The sequence below is a fragment of the Hyla sarda genome, chromosome 8 (assembly GCF_029499605.1).
Source record: "Hyla sarda isolate aHylSar1 chromosome 8, aHylSar1.hap1, whole genome shotgun sequence".
NCBI lineage: Eukaryota > Metazoa > Chordata > Amphibia > Anura > Hylidae > Hyla > Hyla sarda.
This window is the reverse complement of record NC_079196.1, coordinates 121,764,942-121,787,773: the sequence shown is the minus strand read 5'-3', so window position 1 is coordinate 121,787,773 and position 22,832 is coordinate 121,764,942. Positions and strand designations below refer to the sequence as shown.

The following is a 22,832-nucleotide window of genomic DNA, read 5'->3' as shown; positions in this document are numbered from 1 at the left end:
AATTTAGCACAGAGACAGAGTAACAGGTGAAAAATGGTAAAAAGGCACTAAAGTCCACACTAATATGACTTATTTCTGAACAGCAGCAGGACCCAACAGTGCAGCACCACCAAAAAAAAAATCTAGGGATTAAACCCTAAATTTCACTCTGTCACACAATTCTGAGCAGCAGAAGATTTGTGGAGAAAAAAATAACTCAATAGAGCTGAAAAATGAGGAGATGAGATGCTTCAGAAAGTTCAGGCAGCTTGGTGATCTGTATGAGGCAGCTGACAGCTATCTGCCCCTCTCTGCTGCAATGCTCAATAACGTGAATAGAAGGTTTAGCTATCAATGATCCTTCTCAGTGTGAACAGCAAAGCACTCTGCACTCCTGTCTTTCCCTAATGCTGATGTGACTAGCAGTTGCAGTGTAACGCTGTGGTATGAGCTATTCACACATACACACAGTCCCGTCCTCTCCATCTGAGTGCATAGATGAAATGAAGTGAGGCAAGATGGCCACCGATTCTATAGGGGCTGTGACATCACAGGGGTCAGTGAACACTGATAGGCTGCATCTCACATGTGGTTCTGGGTCAGCCCGCCTACCTTCATTCCCGTCGCTGTTTCCCGCCCTCCCATAATCCCCTGCCCCATGTACTCACATGTGGATCCGCCATCTTAGCTCTACAATAGCCTGAAACGCTGTAAAATTGAGTTTAATGAAGCGATTTGTGCGATAGAATCGCGGCGATATTCATATTCGTTGCAAATCAAATTTTTCATGAAATTCGTAACGAATTCGGGTTCGTCAAGTTCGATTCACTCATTTTTAATGGTGGGAGTTGATCTCTCTGATCAAGTCTTTAACCATATAGCACCATGCTAAAAAGCAGAAGATAGTACAAAAAGGTAGCAATGTACATGGTCCAAATGGACCATGTACGTTTCTAGTGCAATGGCAACATAGGGAAATTCCTTCAGTCACAGGAGGAAAATAACCAAGAGAAAATAAAAGGAGAATTACCAGGGTTCAGAATTTACAACGGATAATCCCAACAAGCACACATCTTGGAATAAAATTGTAATGGGACACGGCAGGTGGTGGATCCTCTGGGCCTGTGTGGATGATGACGTGAACTGTGCCAGGGAGCGGAGTCTAAGGTGCCACTGGTTTTCACCAGAGCTCGCCGCAAAGCGGGAAGGTCTTGCTGCGGCAGGTGGCACCCAGGTCACTACCCCTGGTACAACTCGTCCACACAGGTTGCTGGGATGTAGTTTAGCACAAAAGGAAACTGGCAAGATGTGGTCAAGGTAGCAGAAGGTTAGGGCAGGCGGCACATGTGCAGGGTCAGATAACGGAACAAGGATCAGGAACACAGAAACACAGTATGCTTTCTCTAGGGCACAATGGCAACAAAGATCCGGCAGGGAACAAAGAGAGGAGCTGATATTTATAACAAGAGCACAAGTGAATACACTTAATTAAAGGAGTACTGGCCATTTAAATGTAAGAGCTCTGGCGCGTGCTCGCCCGAGGAGGCAGTGGCACACGCGCCAGGGCTGCGAGAACAGAAAGACCAGGGAGGATACTGACGGGCTAGGATTTGTATGCGGGCACGTCCCACCGAAAGTGGGGACATGACATGCGAGCGCTCACAGCCAGTGTTTCTTGCAGGAGCGCAGACGTTACAAAAATGTATATACAAGACAAGTTCTGATACAGGGTCAATTAGAAGTATTGTATCTATTTAATTCCCCCCCCCCCCCCATTTTAGTAAAGGAACAACAATTTATTTTCCTAATAGGTTTGCCCAGGAGTACTTTTTTTTTGTTTTTTTGTTTTTTGTTTGTTTCAGGAATATCCTTATAATATATGTGATATTATGAATTGATTATTATTTGGGTATGACGTTTTACATTATTTTATATTGTAAATTAATTTGTTTTTATCGTTATTCTTATGACCAACTAGGTCCTGTAGTATGATTTTAGTCTTAATAAGTTTGACAACAAATAAAATCAATTCAGTCTGGGTGACCCTTCTCCCATAAATACCATATAATAACAAAATACATATTTTTGTCTTTTAGGAAGCTGGCAAAATCCACATTAGTTCTTATACTGGTCTTTGGCGTCCATTATATTGTTTTTGTGTGTTTACCGCACACATTTACCGGCTTGGCCTGGGAAATTCGAATGCACTTTGAACTGTTCTTCAACTCATTTCAGGTAATGTACTATTGTATATGCATTTGTGGTATTATGTTTGCTTGTTTTGTTAATTATGAAACTTCAGATTCTAAAAGTTTAGTCACTGTCATTTACAATTACTTTTTTTCAGTATATTTAAAAATTGACTGGCAGATGATGCTAACTCATGACACTGTCTGGACAGCTTAATTCATTTATTAAAAAAAAATTTGTAAGAAAATTCCTATTTTATCTTTACAAAACCACAAAAAGAACTGGAGTCATTTAAACCACAATTGTTACAAAATGTATAACTCTTGATGAATGTTACTCTAATGAATATTACATTAAAAAAACTTAGGAATTCCAGCCAAGGGGGCGGGGGAGATAAAACAGAAAAGGTGCCACTCAGGTGTCACAATCACCGCCTATATGCATAAATAATATCAAAGGTGACTGACATATACATCTCAAAGTAATTTTAATGTGGATAGGTGTAAATACAAGTAATTACATAATAGTAGTTACTGCAAAGATATACAAGCACAATACTTCACCATACCAACACTGTCAATGGGCAGAAGGACACAGGAGTGATACCACCCCAAGACGGCGCTTCGACAAAGGTTTGCCTAAACGCCTCATTTGGGTGGTGTCGCTCTGGTGTTGTTCCGCCCATTGACAGTGTTGGTATAGTGAAGTATTCTGCTTGTATATCTTTGCAGTAACTACTATTATGTAATTACTTGGTACTTACTTGTGTTTTTTTATTTTAACATACAGTGGACTTTTTGGTCCATTGTAACTTGAAACCATACTCAACATGCAATGCTATAGACCAGAGGTCTCAAACTCCTGGCCCACGGGCCAATTGCGTGCCACGGGATGAGTTGGCCCCGTACTTTGCAAAATTTTGCGGCTCGCTGCCCCCTCCCCGTACTTTGCAAAATCTTGCGTCCCGCAGCCCCTTTCCGCGCTGTCCCCAGTACTCAACTGTCTGTTTTGATCCGGCAAAGCAGGGGTTGGCGTCACCTGACGTCAGCGGTGCTGGGTGGCGCGGACGTGGCGCGGACGTGACGCGCCGTCCGCACTGATCTGGTGCGACGTGTCTCAGCAGGCCTGCAAACTACTTTTCCTACCTAGCAGGGGTGCACCTGACTGACCCTGGTATGTCAGCACTGCCAGGTAGTAAAAGGGGTGCTGGGGTGGGGGCCGGTGTGCTGCAAACTAAATGATTAGAGTGCTACTGCTGTATGTCCACCAACACCCCCAGATCCCCCTGTGGTAATAGCATAGCATGCTGGGGGGGGGGGGGTGTTGCTGTTGGATGATGAGGGTGCTACTGCTGGGGGGGGTGTTGTTGGATGATTGGAATGCAATAGAGTAGCACCCCCCTCTCAGCAGTAGCACCCCATCATCCACCAGCAACACCCCCCCATTCCCCCTACCCCCTGTAGTAATAACATGAGCCCATGAGCTGATGGATGATGGGGGTGCTACTGCTGGGGGGGTGTTGCTGGTGGATGATGAGGGTGATGCTGCATCCCAATCATCCAACAACACCCCCCCCCCAGCAGTAACACCCCCATCATCCGTCAGCTCATGCTATTGCCAGAGGGGGGGGTAGGGGTAATGGGGAGGGGGGTGTTGCTGGTGGATGATGGGGGTGCTACTGCTGGGAGGGGGGGTTCTGGTGGATGATGAGGGTGCAACTGCCCTGGCAGTAGCATCCCAATCATCCAACAACACCCCCCAGCAGTAGCACCCTCATCATCCGCCAGCAACACCCCGTCCCCCAGCAGTAGCACCCTCATCATCCATCAGCTCATGCTATTACCACAGGGGGGTAGGGGAATGGGTGGGGGTGATGCTGGTGGATGATGGGGGTGCTACTGCTGGTGGGGGGTGTTGTTGGTGTATGATGAGGGGTGCATGATGGGGCATTATATATATGTGAGACCATATTTGCTCAGCCTTGATAGTAAATTTCTGTGAGTGTAACAAGCGCTCAACCGATCAGGGCTGAGCGAATATCGGCTCACTGCCCTGAGAGGCTGATCGCTCATCCATGTGATTGGCTGGCAGTGCCCAAAGAAGAAGAGGAAAAAAGGAGTATTGCGCAGGTGGCCCTCCCATATGGAGAAGAGAGAGTGTGTGTATGTGACTGCAGCCAGGGTCATAGGGACTGTCCTGGAGAGTGAACATTAGACTCGGTAGGGGCGCAATCTGTGACACAGTGGCGGGGTCCCTGTAGGCTGCAGCTGTTGTAGGCAGTACAGTTGAGACAAACTAGTGTTGTGTACAGTGCAACTACGTTTTTGTCTTCCAGTCCCAGCCATCTCTTACTCAAAACCTGCTGTAAAGAGAAAGGTTGATTATGAGCACAGAACTTTTCAGAAGAAGTGGAAGATGGAATATTTTTTTGTGGAGCACAGGGGCATTCTGACGTGCCTTATATGCACCGACAATGTTGCGGTGCACAAGGAGTACAATATCAGACATCATTATATAACTAGACATGCTGAGGAGTATGCAAAATACCAGGGAGATGAGAGAGAGGCCCAGGTCGCCAACAATTTTCTACTGAGGCAACAAGAGCTTTTCAAGAAAGCAAACAAAGAGAGTGATACAGCAGTCATAGCTAGTTACATGCAGGGACATTTATCATCGTTGCTTTGGTAAGCAAGTTCTGTAGTCATTTTTTTTCTTGCAATTTTTTTGCTTATGTATGACATATTTATCATACTATCACAGGGGGTTGATAAATTTGGCTTACATGAGCAAAAACCAATAAATCACTTTTAAAGACCATTTTTTTTTAGCACACATAAGCAAAAACCAAATAATGACTACAGAACACCACTTTGCAGCAATATACATATATATATATATATATATAAATATACATATATATATATATATATATATATATATATATATATATGTGTGTGTTTGTGTATTTATTAAAAATATTTTACCACTGATTTTTCTACCTAAATGTACTTGCTCATTTTTTTTGTTACTTCTTATTTCAGATCCGTATATCCTGTGGACTCCTTCGGATTCGGTGGACTACTTCGATGACCAGTGTTTTTTGTAATAAAGTTTTTTTAAAACCTGTTGTTTTTTCTAACTTTACTTGACAGGATTAGTAGTGGAAGCTGTCTTATAGACGAAGTCCATTACTAAGCCAGGCTTGGCGTTAGCCACAAAAACAGCTAGCGCTAACCCCCAATTATTACCCCGGTACCAATGGCCACAGTGGTGCCGGGAAGAGCCTGTACCAACAGGCCCGGAGCGTCAAAAATGGTGGTCCTGGGCCTAGGCAGTAACAGGCTGGCGTTATTTAAGCTGGGGAGGGCCAGTAACAATTGTCCTTGCCCACCCTGGTAACGTCAGGCTGTTACTGTTTGGTTGGTATTTGGCTGAGAATAAAAATAGGGGGGACCCTATGCATTTTTTTTTTATATTTAATTATTTATTTAAAAAAAAAACGCATAGGGTTCCCCCTATTTTCAGTATCAGCCAGATACCAACCAAACAGCAACAGCCTGACGTTACCAGGGTGGGCGAAGATCATTGTTACTGGCCCTCCTCAGCCTAAATAACGCCAGCCTGTTACCGCCTAGGCCCAGGAGCGCCATTTTTGACGCTCCGGGCCTGTTGGTAACCGCTCTTCCCGGCACCCCTGTGGCTATCGGGGTAATAATTGGGGGTTATAGCTAGCTGTTTTTGTGGCTAACACTAAGCCCGGCTTAGTAATGGACTCCGTCTATAAGACAGCTTCCACTACTAAGCCTGTCAAGTAAAGTAAGGAAAAAACACAACAGGTTAAAAAAAATGTTATTACAAAGACACTCCCCCACAAGCCCTCGTTAACCATTTGATTAAAATCAAACAAAGAAAAATGCTGGTCATCGAAGTAGTCCACCGAATCCGGAGTCCACAGGATACACGGATCTGAAATGAGAAGAGGAAAAAAAACACAAAAAATGGGTTAGTACACTTATTATCACCTGCTCGCACATCTCCCGCCCCGCACAACTACAACTCCCTGCATGCCCTTTCTGTAAGGACATGCTGGGAGTTGTAGTTGTGTGGTGCAGCAGATGTGTGGGCAAGTGACAAGCTTGTCCCCTGCCCCCAGCTGCAGGACTACAACTCCCAGCATGCCCTTACAGTAAGGACATGCTGGAAGTTGTAGTCCTGCAGCTGGGGGCAGGGGACAAGCTTGTCATTCGCCTGCACTGCACAACTACAACTCCGAGCATGTCCTTACAATAAGGGCATGCTGGGAGTTGTAGTCCTGCAAAGAGAGACACACAGAGAGACACACAAACACACACAGTCAGAGAGACACACAACACACTCACAGACACACACACACACATAGAGTCACACACAGAGTCACTCATACATAGTCACACACACACAGTCACACACACACAGTCACATACAGACAGTCACACACAGATAGAGACACACAGACAGAGGTAGAGACAGACAGAAAGACAGACACACACACTCACCCATCCAGCGCTGCGCTCCTTCTCTCCGGGCACCCTGCGAGTGACGTCTCTGAAGGAGGGACGTCAGGCCGGCGCAAACGAAGACGTGGGAGCGGAGGCCGGGCACAGTGATGGTGAAGGCCGGAGGGGAGGGGGATTTGGGTCTTACGGACAGGTCCAGCGGAGGTGAAAGTCATTGAGGTGGGGGGGGGTGCTGACATCTTAAAGGGGTACTCCGGTGAAAACCTTTTTTCTTTTAAATTAACTGGTGCCAGAAAGTTAAACATATTTGTAAATTACTTCTATTAAAAAATCTTAATCCTTCCAGTACTTATTAGCTGCTGAATGCTCCAGAGGAAATTCCTTTCTTTTTGGAACACTGATGACATCACGAGCACAGTGCTCTCTGCTGACATCTCTGTCCATTTTAGCAACTGTGCATAGCAGATGTGTGCTAAGGGCAGCATGGTGGCTTAGTTGTTAGCGCTGCTGCCTTGCAGTGCTGGGGCCTTGGGTTCAAATCCCACTAAGGACAACAATAAATAAAGACATATTATTATAATAACGTCAGTAAAGAGCACTGTGCTCGTCATGTAATCAGAGACCATTCCAAAAAGAAAAGAATTTCCTCTGTAGTATTAAGCAGCTAATAAGTGCAGGAAGGATTGAGATTTTTTAATAGAAGTAATTTACAAATCTGTTTAACTTTCCGGAGCCAGTTGATTTAAAAGAAAACAGGTTTTCACCGGAGTACCCCTTTAACCCCTTAAGGACTCAGCCCATTTTGGCCTTAAGGACTCAGACAATTTAATTTTTACGTTTTCATTTTTTCCTCCTCGCCTTCTAAAAATCATAACTCTTTTATATTTTCATCCACAGACTAGTATGAGGGCTTATTTTTTGCGTGACCAGTTGTCCTTTGTAATGACATCACTCATTATATCATAAAATGTATGGCGCAACAAAAAAACACTATTTTTGTGGGGAAATTAAAATGAAAAACGCAATTTTGCTAATTTTGGAACGTTTTGTTTTCACGCCGTACAATTTCTGGTAAAAATGACATGTGTTCTTTATTCTGAGGGTCAATACGATTAAAATGATACCCATTATTATATACTTTTATATTATTGTTGCGCTTAAAAAAAATCACAAACTTTTTAACCAAATTAGTACGTTTATAATCCCTTTATTTTGATGACCTATAACTTTTTTATTTTTCCGTATAAGTGGCGGTATGGAGGCTCATTTTATGCGCCATGATCTGTACTTTTTTTTGATACCACATTTGTATATAAAAAACTTTTAATACATTTTTTATAATTTTTTTTTTTATAAAATGTATTAAAAAAGTAGGAATTTTGGACTTTTTAAAATTTTTTTCGTTCACGCCGTTCACCGTACGGGATCATTAACATTTTATTTTAATAGTTCGGACATTTACGCACGCGGCGATACCAAATATGTCTATAAAAAATGTTTTTTACGCTTTTTGGGGGTAAAATAGGAAAAAACGGACGTTTTACTTTTTTATTGGGGGAGGGGATTTTTCACTTTTTTTTTACTTTTACTTTTACATTTTTTTACATTTTTTTTTACACTTGAATAGTCCCCATAGGGGACTATTCATAGCAATACCATGATTGCTAATACTGATCTGTTCTATGTATAGGACATAGAACAGATCAGTATTATCGGTCATCTCCTGCTCTGGTCTGCTCGATCACAGACCAGAGCAGGAGACGCCGGGAGCCGCACGGAGGAAGGTGAGGGGACCTCCGTGCGGCGTTATGAATGATCGGATCCCCGCAGCAGCGCTGCGGGCGATCCGATCGTTCATTTTAATCGCGAACTCCCGCAGATGCCGGGATCTGTATTGATCCCGGCACCTGAGGGGTTAATGGCGGACGCCCGCGAGATCGCGGGCGTCGGCCATTGCCGGCGGGTCCCTGGCTGCGATTAGCAGCCGGGATCAGCCGCGCATGACACGGGCATCGCTCCGATGCCCGCGGTTATGCTTAGGACGTAAATGTACGTCCTGGTGCGTTAAGTACCACCTCACCAGGACGTACATTTACGTCCTGCGTCCTTAAGGGGTTAAATAGGTTTTTTGAGTTTAGAGCAGAAGTTAAAACCTTCATGGAGTGGATGGGGTGGTTGTTCCTTTACTAAGTGATCCCAAATGGCTCACGGACTTGGCTTTTCTTGTTGACATCACACAGGAGCTGAATAAACTAAACAAGATGTTACAAGGCCAGGAGCAGCTTGTCAGTGTTGCCTATGACAATGTCAGGGCATCCACTGCAAAACTCGTCTTATGGAAAGCCCAGCTTTCTTAGACAAACCTCTGCCATTTCCCAACATGCAAGGTGCTCATGGACTTGGGCACACCATTCAATAGTATTAAGTATACTGATGCCATTGCAAAGCTACAGGAAGAATTTGATTACATGGCAGACTTCAAAACACACACAGCCACTTTCCAAATGTTTGCTGACCCCTTCTCCTTCAATATGGAAGATGACCCCTGCGCTTCAAATGGAGCTAATTGATCTGCAGTGTAATTCTGAACTCAAAGCTGAGTTCATGGATATAAGTGGAAAAACAGACAAGCTTGGACAATTTATGAGAGAATTGCCCACCGACTTTCCTGAGATTTCCAGATTGTTCAAGCGGATCATGTGCCTTTTTGGAAGTACCTATCTGTGTGAAAAGCTCTTCTCCACCATGAACTTTAATAAGTCAAAGTACAGGGCCAAACTTACTGATTGTTACGATATGCGCTCCGGCCTCACACGCTGGCCGTGAGCGCATGATCCCCTCACCTTCTGCTGCCGATGGGGCTGGGACTCACACTGCGGGACGCACCCGCATGCGAGCCCCAGTCCGTCACTCTCCGGGTGCTACCCCTGCCTCTGCTTCCACCTCTCTGCTCTGGCGCACGTGTCCCCATCCCTTAGGGCGTGCGCGTGCCGGAGTTTTAAGATTTAAAGGGCCAGTACGCTCATTAGTGCAACCACCTGTGTCTTGTTGATAAATTCCTCCACTCTCCTCAGTTCTCTGCTGGATCTTTGTTGCCTTGTGCCCTAGAGAAAGTGTTCCTTTGTATTGCCTTGCCATGTACCAGATCTCCTGCTCTTGTGACCTTGACCTTGCTTCTCTGCCGCCTGCCTACTGAACTTCTGCTATGTCCCAACTACGCTATTGTGCCGCCTGCCCTGACTTACGGCTATCCTGACTACGAGTTGTCTCATCCCTTCTGTGCTTCGCATCTCCTCAGCCGCCTGTGTGGTCGAGCCGTTGCCGGGGGTAGCGACCTGGGTGTTGCCTGCAGCTGCAAGCCCATCCTGCTTTGGGGCGGGCTCTGGTGAAGACCAGCGGCACCTTAGACTCTGGTCCCAGGCATGGTCCGAGTCATCTGCCACACAGGTCCAGCGGATCCACATACACCGGTGTTACAGTCTTCAGAAACGTGAGTGTTACAGTAATATCCCGCCATGGATCCCGCTGAGGAACTCCTGCCTGAAGTTGCGGATCTTTCCTCCATTGTGATACGTCACTCACAGCAGTTGTCCCGACAGGCGCAGCAATTTTCTCAACTTGCAACCATGATGCAACAGCTTTTGGCCTTGCAACAGCTCCTCCAGCTCCTGCAGTCTCTCCTGGCTCCCAGCTGCACCTGCCTTTGCCTTCCAAGTATGATGGGGATTCCAAGTCATGCAGAGGCTTTGTTACACAGTGCTCCATGCATTTGGAGCTCATGTCTGAACTGTTTCCGACTGAACGTAGTAAGGTGGCCTTTGTCATTAGTCTATTTTCTGGAAAAGCTCTGGTTTGGGCTACACCCCTTTGGGACCGTGGTGATCCAGTATTCTTCAATTTGTCGGCATTCTTGGCCAAATTTTGCAGTGTCTTTGAGGAACCCGCACGTGCCTCTTCAGCTGAGACGGCGTTGCTGAATCTCTGTCAAGGAGATTTTACCGTTGGTGACTATGCGGTTCAGTTCCTTTTTCTAGCCTCTGAACTTGCCTGGAATGAAGAGGCCTTGTGTGCCACATTTAAAAAAGGACTGTCAAGCAAGATTAAAGATGCCCTTGCAGCACGAGATCCTCCATTTTCTTTGTCTGAACTTATCCACTTGGACACACGCATTGACGTGCGTTTTTCCAAAAGACAGGAGGAATTGTGCTTTGAGAGGGAATCTGCCCGCCTGACACCTGTGTCCCAACTTTCTCCTCTTCTGTCTCTTGCCAAAGAGGTTATACAATTAGATCGTCCTCGTCTTACGTAGCAGGAGAGGTCACCACGACACAGTGAGAATTTGTGTTTGTACTGAGCTAGCCCGGAGCACTTTCTCAAGGACTGTACTGTTTGTCCGCACCTAGGGTATGCGGGAGAGGCATCCCTGGGTGTGAATACTACCTCTCCACGCTTAACTATTCCTGTACAAGTCTTCGTTTCAGCCAAGTCTTCCTTCAGCGCTACAGCTTTTTTGGACTCCAGATCAGCAGGTGACTTTATTGATGCGGCTATAGTCCACAAGTATCATCTTCCTCTTAATCGGCTTTCCCAGCCCTTGTTCATCTCCTCTGTAAATGGACAAAATCTGGACTGTAAGGTTCACTTCCGTACTGAATCTCTCGTCATGCAAGTGGGAGTATCGCATAAAGAGAAGATTGAATTCTATGTTCTGCCACACTGTACTTCTGAGATTCTTCTTGGTCTTCCTTGGCTGCAACGCCAATCCCCGCAACTGGATTGGAGAACTGGAGAAATAATTTGCTGGGGACAATCCTGTCAAAATTTTTGCCTCCAACCTGTTCTGCGTAAAGTTGTTTCTCGTCTTCCACCTTTACCTGGCCTGCTGCCACCTTACCAAGATTTCTCGGATGTCTACTGCAAGAAACAGGCTGAGTCTCTGCCTCCACATCGTCCTTACGACTGCCCTATTGATTATCTGCCTGGTACCACTCCTCCTCGTGGGAGGATATATCCTCTTTCAGTTCCTGAGACCAAAACCATGGCTGAGTATATCCAGGAGAATCTTCAAAAGGGATTTATCCGTAAGTCCTCTTCTCCTGCAGGAGCAGTTTTCTTCTTTGTAGGGAAGAAGGATGGCTCACTCCGTCCATACATTGACTACAGGGGACTTAACAAAATCACGGTCAAGAACAGTTACCCTTTACCTCTTATCTCAGAACTTTTTGACCGTTTATGTGGTGCCAAGGTCTTCTCCAAGTTGAATTTACGCGGTGCGTATAACCTCATTCGTATCCGCAAGGGAGATGAATGGAAAATGGCCTTCAATACTCGTGATGGAAATTTTGAGTATCTTGTTATGCCATTTGGTCTCTGTAATGCTCCAGCCGTTTTCCAGGAATTCGTTAATGATATCTTCTGTGATCTTCTTTGCACCTGTGTTGTCTTCTACCTTGATGACATCCTGATCTTCTCTTCCAACTTAGTGGAGCATCATGCTCATGTTTGTCTGGTTCTTCAAAGACTACGGAAGAATCATCTCTACGCCAAATTGGAGAAATGCCTGTTCGAAAAGTCTAGTCTTCCGTTTCTTGGCTACATTGTCTCTCATCAGGGCCTGCAGAGGATCCAGATAAGTTATCTGTAGTTTTGGATTGGCCTCGTCCCTCGGGCCTACGTGCAATTCAACACTTTCTGGGATTTCCTAATTATCATCGTCTGTTTATCCCACATTTTTCATCCTTGGTTGCTCCTATTGTAGCTCTCACTAAAAAAGCATCCAATCCTAAGTCTTGGCCTTGAGAGGCTGAAAAGGCCTTCTCCCATGTAAAGTCTGCGTTTGCCTCTGCTCCCGTGCTTACAAGACCTGATCCAGAGAAGGCCTTTGCATTGGAGGTTGATGCCTCATCTATTGGAGCGGGAACCGTCCTCACACAGAAAAACACCAAGGGCAAGAGTGTAACTTGTGGGTTTTTCTCCAAGACTTTCTCACCTGCTGAGAGGAATTACTCCATTGGAGATTGTGAATTCCTCGCTAGCTTTGGAGGAATGGCGACATTTACTGGAAGGTTCTTCTCATCCCGTCAGCATCTACTCTGATCATAAGAATCTTCTAAACCTTCAATCTGCTCAGCGTTTGAACCCCCGCCAGGCAAGATGGTCACTGTTCTTTTCCCGTTTCAACTTCTTCATTCACTTCCATCCTGCAGACAAGAACATCAGGGCTGATGCACTCTCCAGGTCCTCTGACGTCATTGGTTTGGACTCCACGCCTAGGCATATTATTCCTCCTGACCGTTTGATTCCTGCCGCTCCTGCCGAGATTCAGCAAGTTCCTCAGAGAAAATCCTTTGTGCCCACCAGATTGAGACGCAAGGTCTTGAAATAGGGTCATTCTTCCTCGACAGCAGGACATCCTGGAATACGCAAGACCCTACTTCTTATTTGCCGGCACTACTGGTGGCCCCATCTTGAACGTGATGTTTCTGATTTTGTTCGGTCCTGTGTAACTTGTGCCCATGACAAAACTCCTCGGCAAAGACCTGCAGGACTCTTGCAGCCTTTACCCATTCCAGAGACTCCCTGGTCCCATATCGCCATGGATTTCGTCACCGATTTCATCACCTTCTCATAATAACACTGTCATCTGGGTCGTGGTAGATCGGTTTTCCAAGATGGCTCACTTCATTCCTCTACCAGGTCTTCCTTCTGCTCCACAGCTGGCGAAGTACTTCTTGTTTCATGTCTTTCGTTTACATGGTCTTCCACAGCATATAGTTTCAGATCGAGGTGTGCAGTTTGTCTCTAAATTCTGGCGAGCCCTTTGAAACCGTCCGGACATCAATCTGGACTTCTCATCGGCCTACCACCCTCAGTCCAATGGTCAGGTGGAAAGGGTCAATCAAATCCTTGAGACTTATCTTCGGCATTTTGTTTCAGCTCGCCAAGATGATTGGGTCGACCTTCTCCCCTGGGCTGAATTCTCATATAATCTTAAGGATTCCGAGTCCACGAGGTTGTGTCCCTTTTTTGTTGTCTACGGACTCCATCTCCGTCCTCCTCTTCCTCTCCCAGTCTCCTCCGGTGTGCCTGCTGTTGATGAGCTGGTCCGTGACTTCTCCACCATCTGGCAGCAGACCCGACAGTCATTGTCCCAGGCTTCTTCACGCATGAAGGCACAAGCGGATAAAGGTAGAAGACGTCCTCCATCCTTCTCTCCTGGTGACATTGTGTGGCTTTCATCCAAATACATCCGCTTCAAGATCCCCTGTTACAAGCTCAGTCCCCGCTACCTTGGTCCCTTCCAGATTCTACAAAAGATCAATCCTGTCTCCTACAAACTCCGTCTACCTGCTACGTTACGTATTCCCAATTCCTTCCACATCTCTCTCCTCAAGCCTCTTGTTGTAAACCGGTTTTCTCAGAAGAATCCTCCCCCAACACCTGTCTCCGGCTCATCAGATGTCTACAAAGTTAAACAGATCCTTTGGGCAAAAACTGTGAGCGGTAAACAATTTTTTTTTTGATCGACTGGGAGGGATACGGTCCTGAAGAGAGATCTTGGGAGCCTGAGGAGAATATCCTGGACCGTGACCTCCTCAGGAGTTTCCTCTCTCATAAAAGAAGGGGGAGACCAAAGGGGGGGGGGTACTGTTACGCTATGCGCTCCAGCCTCACACGCTGGCCTTGAGTGCATGGTCCCCTTACCTTCTGCTGCCGACGGGGCTGGGACTCGCACTGCGGGACGCACCCGCATGCAAGCCCCAGCCCGTCACTCTCCGGGTGTTTCCCCTGCCTCTGCTTCCCCCTCTCTGCTCCGGCGCACATGTCCCTGTCCTTCGTGTCCCCGTCCCTTAGGGTGTGTGCTCGCCGGAGCTTTAAGATTTAAAGGGCCAGAACGCTCATTAGCGTAACCACCTGTGTCTTGTTGATAAATTCCTCCACCCTCCTCAGTTCTCTACCGGATCTTTGTTGCCTTGTGCCCTAGAGAAAGTGTTCCTTTGTATTGCCTTGCCGTGTACCAGATATCCTGCTCTTGTGAACTTGACCTTGCTTCTCTGCCGCCTGCCTACTGAACTACTGCTACGTCCCGACTACGCTACTGTGCCGCCTGTCCTTACCTACAGCTATCCTGACTATGAGTTGTCTCATCCCTTCTGTGCTTCGCATCTCCTCAGCCGCCTGTGTGGTCGAGCCATTGCCGGGGGTAGGGACCTGGGTGTCGCCTGCAGCTGCAAGCCCATCCTGCTTTGCGGCGCGCTCTGGTGAAGACCAGCGGCACCTTAGACTCCGCTCCCTGGCACGGTCTGAGTCATCTGCCACACAGGTCCAGTGGATCCACATTACACCGGAGTTCCTGTCTTCAGAAACGTGAGTGTTACACTGATGAGCAGGTTCAAGCCACATTGAGGGTTTCAGTTGCTTCTTCACTCAAGCCAAATGTTGCTGAGCTGTATAGGAGGAAGCGCTGCCAGGTCTCTGGCAACAAGAAGTAGGAGGTAAGAGAAACTTATGTTCTTTAAAACCGTTAATGTTTAGAACTATTATTAAGATTACATGAGTTGTACATTTTTGAATTTTGGTCCAATATTTGATGCGGCCCAGCCTCACCGAGCCTCTTCCTCCAGTGGCCCCCAGATAATTTGATTGAGACCCCTGTTATAGACAGTCCAGATCTGTAAAATATGTAAATGGCTTGAAGAACTGTCTGGTGGAGCCGCCCTACAGTACAGTGCTATTTTACATGTTCTGTACTACTCTTTACCTGTACCAGAATGTGCTACTCCTTTGGGCACCTGTTGAGAAAGGCTCTGTTATTTTTCTGGAACACTGTATATACTGTACACAACCCTGAAGGGGCTCCTGAACATTACATAGACAGTGATTTACAGCTTTGAGCAGCTCTATATGACTTGTATGTAATGGCTTTCATTATCTGGGTCAGTTTTCAACAAATAACAAATTACTAGCTTTTTATAGAATGTTGTTCTCATGTAATAATTGCAAAATGACGAATTTCCCTAAAAAACAAACAAAGATTGTCTCTAGAGATGAGCGAACTTTTCAAAAATTCGATTCAGCCGATTTGCCAAATTTTTCCAAAAAGTTTGTTTCGATACAAATTTTTTCGTGGCGAATCTATAATAAAAAAAGCTATTTCTAGCCTACAAACAGCCTCAATAGGGGTATAGAACATTTGTTGTGTTCCAAAACACATATTTAGTGTGCTGGGGTAGTGAAATAATACTGTTATTCAGAATAACATGCAGATTACCGGCATCACTTTTAGAATCACTGCCGCAGAGCGGCACATTAACAGTGCCTGGAGGTGGCATCAGTGTGAGGAGACCATATAGTGGCCGAATGACAAAGCGTGGAGGGGTTGGCAGCATGAGGAGACCATATGGTAGCTGAATGACACAGCTTGGATGAGGCTGAAGCATGAGGACACCATATAGTGGCTGAGTGACAAAGCATGGAGGTGTTGGCAGCATGAGGACACCATATAATGGCTGAATTACACAGCATGGAGGTGTTGGCAGCATGAGGAGACCATATAGTGGCTGAATGGCACCACGTGGAGGTGTTGGCAGCATGAGGAGACCATATAGTGGCTGAATGACACAGCTTGGATGAGGCTGAAGCATTAGGACATCATATAAAGGCTGAATGACAAAGCGTGGAGGTGTTGGCAGCATGAGGACACCATATAGTGGCTGAATGATACAGCGTAGAGGTGTTGGCAGAGTGGGGAGACCATATAGTGGCTGAATGGCACATCGTGGAGGTGTTGGCAGCATGAGGACACCACATAGTGACTGAATGACACGGCCTGGAGGTGTTGGCCGCATGAGTAGGCACTAGGCCTTCACAATTCCTAAAATTAAAAGATGAATTTAGAAATTTAAACCGAAGATTTTGGATAGCGGGTGCTACCTATGATAGCATTTGAATTTCCCAGACCCAGCAGCGGCATCAGTAAACCACATATTGCCTGAATGACACAGCCTGGAGTTGGCTGATGCATGAGTACACACCAGGGCTTCAGAATCCATAAGAAAAAAACAACACAATTTTTGAAGAAGATTTTGGAGAGCAGTTGCTACCTATGATAAAATTTGAATTTCCCAGACCCAGGCCCAGCAGCGGCATCAGTAAACCATATATTGCCTGAATGACACAGCCTGGGGTTGGCTGATGCATGAGTACACACCAGGGCTTCAGAATCCCTAAGAAAAAACACCACAATTTTTGAAGAAGAATTTGGATAGCGGGTGCTACCTATGATAGCATTTGAATTTCCCAGACCCAGCAGCGGCATCAGTAAACCACATATTGCCTGAATGACACAGCCTGGAGTTGGCTGATGCATGAGTACACACCAGGGCTTCAGAATCCATAAGAAAAAAACAACACAATTTTTGAAGAAGATTTTGGATAGCAGTTGCTACCTATGATAAAATTTGAATTTCCCAGACCCAGGCCCAGCAGCGGCATCAGTAAACCACATATTGCCTGAATGACACAGCCTGGAGTTGGCTGATGCATGAGTACACACCAGGGCTTCAGAATCCCTAAGAAAAAAACACCACAATTTTTGAAGAAGATTTTGGATAGCAGTTGCTACCTATGATAAAATTTGAATTTCCCAGACCCAGGCCCAGCAGCGGCATCAGTAAACCATATATTGCCTGAATGACACAGCCTGGAGTTGGCTGATGCATGAGCACACAGCAGGGCTTCACAATCCCTAAAATAAAACACAAAAAGTTTAGAAATCTTTGAAGAAGATTTTGGATAGCGGGTACTACCCTATAATAAAATTTGAATTTCCCAGACCCGCCCAACAGCGGCATCAGTTAACCATATATTGCCTGAATGACACAGCCTGGAGTTGGCTGATGCATGAGTACACACCAGGGCTTCACAATCCCTAAAAAAACACAACATTTTTGAAACTTTTGAAGAAGATTTTGGATAGCGGGTGCTACCTATGATAAAATTTGAATTTTCCAGACCCAGGCCCAGCAGCGGCATCAGTAAACCATATATTGCCTGAATGACACAGCCTGGAGTTGGCTGATGCATGAGTACACACCAGGGCTTCACAATCCCTAAAAAAAATGACAATTTTTGAAACTTTTGAAGAAGATTTTGGATAGTGGGTGTTAACTATGATAAAATTTTAATTCCCAGACTCAGGCCCAGCAGCAGCATCAGTAAACCATATATTGCCTGAATGACACAGCCTGGGGTTGGCTGATGCATGAGTACACACCAGGGCTTCACAATCCCTAAAATAAAACACAACAATTTTAGAAATCTTTGAAGAAGATTTTGGATAGCGGGTGCTACCCTATAATAACATTTGAATTTCCCAGACCCAGGCCCAACAGCGGCATCAGTTAACCATATATTGCTTGAATGACACAGCCTGGAGTTGGCTGATGCATGAGTACACACCAGGGCTTCACAATCCCTAAAAAACACAACAATTTTTGAAACTTTTGAAGAAGATTTTGGATAGTGGGTGTTAACTATGATAAAAGTTTAATTCCCAGACTCAGGCCCAGCAGCAGCATCAGTAAACCATATATTGCCTGAATGACACCACCTGGAGTTGGCTGAAGCATAAGGAGACCATTGAAATGTCTGATTTTTAATTTGAAATTTAAATCAAAGTTTGAGTGTCCTGGACCCCAGCGTGTGGGTACAAAAAAACAAATCTAACAAGCCCCCCACAGGGCTCATGTGGCCGTGAGATGTAGGCGCAACGTCTCCATTGCTCTGACCGGTAATTGTTTCCAAGACTTTTCGCCAAGGCAAACCATGTGAAGAACAGCGTGACACCGCCGTGCCCTGCACACATGGTATGCTGAAGGGCCACTGAGACTTGTTCAGGCAGTGGAGGCTTAGGACACAGTGGAGGCAGAGTCGCACACTGTCACAGGACCAACGGGCTGACAGAGTGGAGCAGGGAGCAACATGAATACACAAGAGGGGTTCACAATCCCTAAAATTAAAAGGTGAATTTTGAAATCTCTATTGAAGATGCATGTTAGGTAGTGCTGCCGTCCAAAAATGTAAGGCCCAAGCCCAGAAGCAACAGTAAGCCAAGTAATTCCTGAAAGACACAGGCGCAGGCATCAGCAGTACACCTGAGGGTTTCATAACCCCTTTACATTGCAAGATCAATGTTGAAATTTGCATTAAGCATGTATTTAGCTACTTCTAAACATCCAAAAATTAAAGGCACAAGGCCCGAAGTATCAGTGAGGCAAGTAGTTTCTGAAAGAGACACAGGATGAGTCAGGAGCAGGCATTCGCAGTACCCAAGAGGGTTTCATAACCCCTTACATTTAACCCCTTAAGGACCAGGCCATTTTACACCTTAGGACCAGAGCATTTTTTGAACATCTGACCACTGTCACTTTAAACATTAATAACTCTGGGATGCTTTTAGTTATCATTCTGATTCCGAAATTGTTTTTTCGTGACATATTCTACTTTAACATGGTGGTAGATTTTTGTGGTAACTTGCATCCTTTCTTGGTGAAAAATCCCAAAATTTGATGGAAAAATTGAAAATTTTGCATTTTTCTAACTTTGAAGCTCCCTGCTTGTAAGGAAAATGGATATTCCAAATAATTTTTTTTGATTCACATATACAATATATCTACTTTATGTTTGCATTATAAAATTTACAAGTTTTTACTTTTGGAAGATATCAGAGGGCTTCAAAGTTCAGCAGCAATTTTCCAATTTTTCACAAAATTTTCAAACTCACTATTTTTCAGGGACCAGTTCAGGTTTAAAGTGGATTTGAAGGGTCCTCATATTAGAAATACCCCACAAATGACCCCATTATAAAAACTGCAAAAAAAAACTGCAAAAAAAACACATGGCATACCATTTTGGAAGCTAGACCCCTTGAGGAACTTAACAAGGAATTAAGTGAGCCTTAATACCCCACAGGTGTTTCACGACTTTTACATATGTAAAATGTGTGTTTCCCCCCCAATTTCACATTTTTGCAAGGGTTAATAGCAGAAAATACCCCCCAAAATTTGTAACCCCATCTCTTCTGAGTATGGAGGTACCCCATAAGTTAACCTGAAGTGCACTATGGGAGAACTACAATGCTCAGAAGAGAAGGAGTCATATTTGGCTTTTTGAGAGCAAATTTTGCTTGGGGGGCATGTCGCATTTATGAAGCCCCTATGGTTCCAGCACAGCAAAAAAAAAAAAAAACATGGAAGCTCCTATGGTGCCAGAACAGCAAAAAAAAAACACATGGCATACCATTTTGGAAACTAGACCCCTTGAGGAACGTAACAAGGAATTAAGTGAGCCTTAATATCCCACAGGTGTTTCACGACTTTTGCATATGTAAAAAGAAAAAAAAATGTAGCCAAAATGTGTGTTTCCCCCCAATTTCACATTTTTGCAAGGGTTAATAGCAGAAAATACCCCCCAAAATTTGTAACCCCATCTCTTCTGAGTATGGAGGTACCCCATAAGTTGACCTGAAGTGCACTACGGGCGAACTACAATGCTCAGAAGAGGAGTCATATTTGGCTTTTTGAGAGCAAATTTTCTCGGGGGGCATGTCGCATTTAGGAAGCCCCTATGGTATCAGGACAGCAAAAAAAAACACATGGCATACCATTTTGGAAATTAGACCCCTTGAGTAATGCAACAAGGGGTAAAGTGAGCCTTAATACCCCACAGGGGTTTCATGACTTTTGCATATGTAAAAAAAACATTAATTTTTCACTAAAATGTGTGTTTCCCCCAAATTTCACATTTTTGCAAGGGTGAATAGCAGAAAATACCCCCCAAAATTTGTAACCCCATCTCTTCTGAGTATGGAGGTACCCCATAAGTTGACCTGAAGTGCACTACGGGCGAACTACAATGCTCAGAAGAGGAGTCATATTTGGCTTTTTGAGAGCAAATTTTCTCGGGGGGCATGTCGCATTTAGGAAGCCCCTATGGTATCAGGACAGCAAAAAAAAAAACACATGGCATACCATTTTGGAAACTAGACCCCTTGAGTAATGCAACAAGGGGTAAAGTGAGCCTTAATACCCCACAGGGGTTTCATGACTTTTGCATATGTAAAAAAAATAATGTTTTTTTCACTAAAATGTGTGTTTCCCCCCAAATTTCACATTTTTGCAAGGGTTAATAGCAGAAAATACCCCCCAAAATTTGTAACCCCATCTCTTCTGAGTACTGAGGTACCCCATAAGTTGACCTGAAGTGCACTAGGGGCGAACTACAATGCTCAGAAGAGAAGGAGTCATATTTGGCTTTTTGGGAGCAAATTTTGCTCGGCGGGGGGCATGTCGCATTTAGGAAGCCCTATGGTGCCAGGACAGCAAAAAAACTAAACAAATGGCATACCATTTTGGAATCTAGACCCATCAAGGAATGTAACAAGGGGTACAGTGAGCATTTACCCCCCCCACTGGTGTCTGACAGATCTTTGGAACAGTGAGCTGTGCAAATTTTTTTATTTTCACGGACCACTGTTCCAAAGATCTGTCAGACACCTGTGGGGGGTAAATTCTCACTCCACCCCTTATTACATTCTGTGAAGGGTGTAGTTTCCAAAATGGGGTCACGTGTTTTTTTTGTTTTTTTTTTGCGTTTGTCAGAACCGCTGTAACAATCAGTCACCCCTGTGCAAATCATCTCAAATGTACATGGTGCACTCTCTCTTCTGGGCCTTGTTGTGCGCCCGCAGAGCACTTTGCGCCCACAAATGGAGTATTTCCATACTCGGGAGAAATTGCAATACAAATTTTGGGGGGCTTTTTTCCCTTTTACCTCTTGTGAAAATGAAAAGTATAGGGCAACACCAGCATGTTAGTGTAAAAAATTTTTTTTTTACACTAACATGCTGGTGTAGACCCCAACTTCACCTTTTCATAAGGGGTAAAAGGAGAAAAAGCCCCCAAAATTTGTTAGGCAATTTCTCCCGTGTACGTAGATACCCCATATGTGGACGTAAACTGTTGCCTTGAAATAATACAGGGCTCCAAAGTGAGATGTTGCAAAACTACAATCCCAACCATGCTCAGGCATGCTGGAAGTACTAGTTCGGCAAAATCTTTAGAGCCAGCATGCCTGGGCAGTCTGAGCATGATTGGAGTTGTAGTTTTGCAACATCTGGAGGACTACAGTTTGGGAACCACTGTGCTCTTCCAGATGTTGCAAAACTACAGCTTCCAGCATACCAAGACTGTCCAGGCTTGCTGGGAGTTGTAGTTCTGCAACATCTGGAGGGCCAGATGTTACAGAACTACAACTTCTGGGTCCCGGGACCCCCCCTCGGCATTTGCACGGCATGCCTGCCATTTGCACGCCAGGGCGTAACATTACGCCCTTGGTCCTTAAGTACCAGGGCGCAAGGGCGTAACATTATGCCCTTGGTCTTTAAGGGGTTAAAGATCAATGTTGAAATTTGCATTAAGCATGTATTTAGCTACTGCTAAACATCCAAAAATTAAAGGCCCAAGGCCCAAAGCATCAGTAAGGCAAGTAGTTCCTGAAAGAGACAATGGATGAGTCAGGAGCAGGCATTTGCAGTACCCAAGAGGGTTTCGTAACCAATTACATTTAAAGATCAATGTTGAAATTTGCATTAAGCATGTGTTACGCCGAGCGCTCCGGGTCCCCGCTCCTCCCCGGAGCGCTCGCAACATCCTCGCTACTGCAGCGCCCCGGTCAGATCCACTGACCGGGTGCGCTGCGATACCGCCTCCAGCCGGGATGCGATTCGCGATGCGGGTGGCGCCCGCTCGCGATGCGCACCCCGGCTCCCGTACCTGACTCGCTCTCCGTCGGTCCTGTCCCGGCGCGCGCGGCCCCGCTCCCTAGGGCGCGTGCGCGCCGGGTCTCTGCGATTTAAAGGGCCACTGCGCCCCTGATTGGCGCAGTTGTTCTAATTAGTGTGTTCACCTGTGCACTCCCTATGTATACCTCACTTCCCCTGCACTCCCTCGCCGGATCTTGTTGCCATCGTGCCAGTGAAAGCGTTTCCTTGTGTGTTCCTAGCCTGTGTTCCAGACCTCCTGCCGTTGCCCCTGACTACGATCCTTGCTGCCTGCCCCGACCTTCTGCTACGTCCGACCTTGCTCTTGTCTACTCCCTTGTACCGCG

The 22,832-nt window shown here is 45.5% G+C and overlaps 1 protein-coding gene across 3 annotated transcripts in view; it reads left to right on the top strand.

Annotated features, from left to right (window-relative positions):
- The window catches only part of PTH2R (parathyroid hormone 2 receptor), a 525,422-nt gene that overhangs the window by 411,294 nt on the left and 91,296 nt on the right, over window positions 1-22,832 (top strand). For all 3 annotated transcript variants that reach the window (XM_056535219.1, XM_056535218.1, XM_056535217.1), the window contains one exon: window positions 2,076-2,214. In XM_056535219.1, the coding sequence (XP_056391194.1) occupies window positions 2,076-2,214 (139 nt within the window). The remainder of the gene's footprint in view (window positions 1-2,075; window positions 2,215-22,832) is intronic.